Below are 5,544 nucleotides of genomic sequence, written 5' to 3' on the forward strand. Positions count from 1 at the left end.
CAGCAAATACTTTTTATGGGCAATTTGATTTTATATATGTTTTTTAAGCGAAATCTTTTAATTGACAATAAACTTATTTGTTAAATACTGTTAAATAAATAAATGTAAAAATATATGTTATTTTAAGCAAATATTTATGTGTAAATTTCATAAGCATTTATTAGGAGGTCCCTAAGGTAAAGCCTGAAATATAAAGGGGTCTGCAAGTCAAAAAGTTTGAAAACCCCTGACTTAGATGATATGGTATAATTTGAAAGAGACCTTACTGCCATGTCTAGCAAACCAAGCAACCACATAAAGGCTCCCACATGAGTTTGTCTTTACACTGTTGTGTTATGCTATTCGATTGATGCTATTGCTTTCTCCTGTCATTAAATTCTTTTTTTATGTCTATCGTTTTAAATCTGTTCCTTAATCATAAATTCTTCTCCTTCACTCACAGGCTGCTTTTGAAAGTCGGAAGTTTTCTCCAGTTGGTAAACACCTACCTAATGTGAAAATAGCGATCATGAACGAAAATCTGGAACATCAACCTGTAGGAGTGTCTGGTGAGGTAAGAAATCATACACACATGCACACGCACACACAAATACATACATACATATATACATACATACATATGTACGTACATACATGCATGCATGCATGCATGCACACACTTGGGTATATGCATCAACTGTTCAACCAACACACCAACTCATCCACATGTTTACAAACACCGGGAACTCTCTTAACTCAAGAAGTATCATTGCTGTCAGTGACCAGCTTGAATTCTCAAGAACTTAAACTCATACATGCATACATACAAATATATCTATATACATATGTTCATCTACATACATATGATCATCTCCTATCTGACATGTGGCATGTTGTGCACCTGTACAAGTAATATCAATTTGATGGAGGGAGTGAGCTTATGTGTGCACAAACATTTGATAACTATAAAACAAATCATCTGTGTGATTGCTCAGAAGAAACTGCAGAACCCTCATATGTCCTCTAATAATGGAGGAGTCTATGTATATATATATATATATATATATATATATATATATAAGCAAAAATTTAGACTCAGATGAATATGGTACTTTAGTTGAGGCACCAGAATTTAGTACGGTATTATCCATACAATTTCAAAGTAAGGTGATTAAAATCAAAATAAGCAACAAGGATATCCAGAGATAATGCAGTACGATTGAACAATGTAATCATTACATCAATTTAAAATGCAGAGCAATACTCACCTGCACAAAGACATAGAATTTAATTGGACACAGTATAATTATACCTAAAATCTCCATGAAGTTAAGGAGATAGACAAAGAACATGTTGTCAGACTAGTATGGACCACCTCTTTCCAGAGGTTAAAATAAATTTATGTAGGTCCAACACCCCTACCTGAAAGAAAGCAAAGCTATGGGAGCACCAGTGACAACTTAAAACCAACAAGACCTGGGAGAGGACAGCCTTCTCTCAAGGAACCATGACAGAGTACAGCAAAATCTGAAAGTACTGAGATAAAGCTGTAAAAGCAGGGATCAACTAGAGAGAAGCAGAAAGTACAGCCCATTGCCCATGCCCCATTAGGAGTAAAAGGTTTAATTAAGTAAGTAATAAAATGTTAAGAAGAGAAAACAGCGGTGGAAAAGGCAAGTGGCATGCAAAAATGACAACAGATAGACAACGCTATGTACAGACAAGAGACAGCAGTAGTGATGAACATGACGATGACAATGACAATGATGATGATGATGATGACAGCAACGATGAGGACTTCTTCAAAAAACTGTAATTTACATTCATTAATTGCATTTAAATATTAATTTTAATTCTTTTTAAAACTAAAACGATACAAATGTCAATACAATATAGAATGTACTATATTTCACACAGTGAAATAATAATAACAATAACAACAACAATTAAAATCAAATACATCATTTTTTTTTTTTGTTTTGTCCTCTACAGATTTATATTGGTGGCCCATCACTCGCCTCCGGTTATCTGAAGATGCCCAAGCTAAATGCTGAAAGGTTCATAAAGACCAAACTGTCCCCAAGTAACCAACCCATTCAACTGTATAGAACTGGTGACTGGGGTTACATGTTGTCCAATGGTGACCTGGAGATATGTGGACGGTGTGATTCCATGGTGAAGATCAGAGGTTATTCAGTGGAGGTTCAGGTAAGTTAATCAACATTTAAGACTTCAGAAATAATTCCTGTCTTTATAAGATGATTTGTTTTTAACTATTAACCTTTTAGCTGCAAGATGTCTCTGGCCCTCTTAATACAAAATCTTGCTTCCCATGAGTTGCATATAAAACGATGGAAATAATACCAAAAATAAGCTTTCAATTAACAGCAACATTTTATTCTTCAGCAAAATGAAATTATACAGCAAACCAGATTAATACATCATGAAGAATGTGGGCTGTAGAAAATCATTCATAATTGACTTTTCAACTCAGTTGAACTTGTTTACATGTGCTTCAACAAGAGCAAAAATAATCTGACATAGCTTCCTGAAAACAAACTCTTTCCTCTGCTAAAATGAAAAACTTCATATTAACATAAAATGGCTCAGACAAACATTTAGAATTTGCTATGCTTGGTGGTCTATTGCACAACATGATTGGATATGCACTCCACATCCCACGTAAAACTAAACCAATCCAGATGCCTGGCTTGACAAAGTATTTCAGCTTCACATGACAGGTGGCATGACCGATCATTAGAGGCTTGTGAATGGAGCCCTTTTCAGACTATTTAAGTCTAAAACATGCAATTTATGAAATTAGTCTTGCTACATCCTCAGTTTTAGAGATGAAGGATTTTTTTAAAATCTTTTATCTCCTGCCTTTTATTTGTTTTATGACTGAGGCCATGCTGGATCATTGCCTTAAAGTGATTAATCAAACAAATCAAACCTCTGTTCTTATCTTTACTTAAGTCTGGTACTTATTCTATCAGTCTCTTTTGCTGAACCACTAAGTTACAGGTATATAAACAAACCGATACTGGTTGTCAACAGTGGAGTGAGGACATATTTTAACAGATTGTACTCTACAGCAGGGGTTTTCATATTCCAGGAATATGAAACCCTAATGACATTTAGAAATCAAACTGTTTGATACGTAACTTAGATATAAATCCCCATCACCAATAATTTTATGTTCACTGTTTCCATGCTATCACAATTCTACAGCTGGTTGCCCATCTTGTCCCTATTCCTTAAGGCATCTTTATTCTATTGGTCTTCCACACACAACAAAACCACCATGCTTAGAAACATATCATTTGGTGATGGTGATGGTGGTGGTGGTGGTGGTGGCATTGGTGACAACAACTATAAACTTTCTTCTGTGATTGTTTTCAGGCTGTGGAAGCATCTCTGATGTCACTGAGTTCAGTGAATAACTGTGTAGTATTGGTAAAGGGAAATGAAGGAGAGGACAAATTCCTCATTGCGTACGTGGTCACCAATGGTGAGGTCACACGTAAAGAAGTCAGAAACCAGCTAAAGAAGAAATTACCATTTTACATGATACCATCATACATCTTGTTTCTAGAAAGGTTTGTAGTTTCTTTAGTCTTTCTTCTTTTTCTTTTATTCTTCTACTTCAGGCATTTTTATCATTTATATCTGCACCACTTATACTTTGCTTGATGAGTGAAAGGCAAGGTTGACTCGGACATAAAGGGATGTAACTTGTATGAAACCGAATACCACAAGGCATTTAATGTTTTGTTCAATACTCCATTTCTGCCATCCCTCACCAATATATGCACACACACGTATATATATATATATATATACACACACACACAAATATATATATACTATATACATACACACACACACACACATTTATATATACTAGCAAGCGTACCCAGCATTGCTTGGAGCTGTTTGTTAAGTATGTCTGTTTGGTTATTAGACCATTCACGGATGCACCTCTGAACTGAATGAGAGAAATCGTAATGGCAGATGTTCCCTGCATTGTTTGATTTATTTAGCTTAATAGTGAACATGCAGAGTCATACACCCACACCGTTGTCATTGTTTTCCATTGGGACAGCAGGTCAGTCTGTAAAAACCCGCAGTAATTGAGTTTATATTCCTTACCACATAACTGCTGAGATGTGCTGTTTAGCAGATGGAAAGGTTGAGCCTAAAGATATGACATAAAGAGAAATAGTAAGTCTACCTGCTGTTTCGCTGGGTTGCACATACAACATTATCTGAACAAAAGATTTGACCCGTGGCCTGTGCAAAAAAGATGAAAAGTGTAGTATCTGTTGCCTACCTCACAATTGGGGGCACTTAACGGAGAGCATACTGCGAAGATTACGCTAATGAAATAAATAAGGTGATGAGGGTATGGTTACCTGATGTTTTCCTGTTTGCCGCATAGAGCAACATCCTTTGTTGTCTTTCCCTGTAGTCTCTGTAGCGCGCACAGCAGCAGTTGCTGCAGCATCTCTTGTAAGTTGATCTGTGCGTTGTGCTGCAGCTCATGCAACAGTAGTTGAGGAAGCATCTCTTCTAAGTCGATCTGCATGTTGTGATGCAGTCTTTGAAGCTTGTGCAGCAGCAGTAGGGGAAGCATTTCTTATTCGGCGTGCTGAACATTGCTCATTGCTCTGAGCAGCTCGTTGCACAGCAATACGTGCTAACCAATCACAACACTGCTCTTCACTTTCCCCTCTTCACGCTGAAGCCACCCTAAGTGCATTGAGAGAGTTCCTCCTGGCGACGTCCCCGGCAAGTTCATTTGCACGCATACATTTACTTTTCTATGTAGCATTTGTTTGCTGACCTATATTGGATTTTTTGCATCGAGGCATGGTGGAAAATCATCAGTTTACGCAATAGAAAAAGTTCTAAGGAAAAGCGGTGAATGTGTAGCACCCAAAAAATAGTAAAATGTAGTTGGCAAAAATGTTAATTAAACAGACTGAATTAAGGATTTTAAATTTTGGGTAAGAGTTTTGAAGTGGCTAGTTTAAGTTGGAATAATTATATGAAAAAGAGTGCTCACAGGAAAACAGAGGCAAATTGTAACTCGCAAATGAATACTGCTGGCAGTACTGTGCAAGCAGTCAATAAGATCTCGCCACAGCTGACAAAGTAAAGTATTGATTTTTTTCCAGCTGGGTGTGTGTCATGTTTTTCTGCTGGCTCAAGTGAAACCGAGGTGAATTGAGAGTAGTCTATTTATGTTGGGGGCGCAGAATTTCAAGGAAAAAATATAAGAAAAAGCGCCCTAAGTCAAAGAGAGCACACATGTCAAATTTGGTGAAATTCAGTTGAAAATTGTAGGAGAAGTGATTCACACAACACACGCACAGACAGACAACTTGCCTTTTAATATATAAGATATATATATTATATCATCATCATCATCATCGTCGTCGTTTAACGTCCACTTTCCATGCTAGCATGGGTTGGACGATTTGACTGAGGACTGGTGGACCAGGAGGCGACACCAGACTCCAATCTGATTTGGCAGAGTTTCTACAGCTGGATGCCCTTCCT

The 5,544-nt window shown here is 37.0% G+C and overlaps 1 protein-coding gene across 6 annotated transcripts in view; it reads left to right on the forward strand.

The window, feature by feature from the left end:
* The window catches only part of LOC106880554 (uncharacterized), a 92,302-nt gene that overhangs the window by 52,993 nt on the left and 33,765 nt on the right, over positions 1-5,544 (forward strand). For all 6 annotated transcript variants that reach the window (XM_052972451.1, XM_014930565.2, XM_052972449.1 and 3 more), the window contains exons 8-10: positions 443-553; positions 1,972-2,187; positions 3,382-3,578. In XM_052972451.1, the coding sequence (XP_052828411.1) occupies positions 443-553; positions 1,972-2,187; positions 3,382-3,578 (524 nt within the window). The remainder of the gene's footprint in view (positions 1-442; positions 554-1,971; positions 2,188-3,381; positions 3,579-5,544) is intronic.

Source organism: Octopus bimaculoides, chromosome 13, assembly GCF_001194135.2.
Source record: "Octopus bimaculoides isolate UCB-OBI-ISO-001 chromosome 13, ASM119413v2, whole genome shotgun sequence".
In the NCBI taxonomy this organism is placed as follows: Eukaryota; Metazoa; Mollusca; class Cephalopoda; order Octopoda; family Octopodidae; genus Octopus; species Octopus bimaculoides.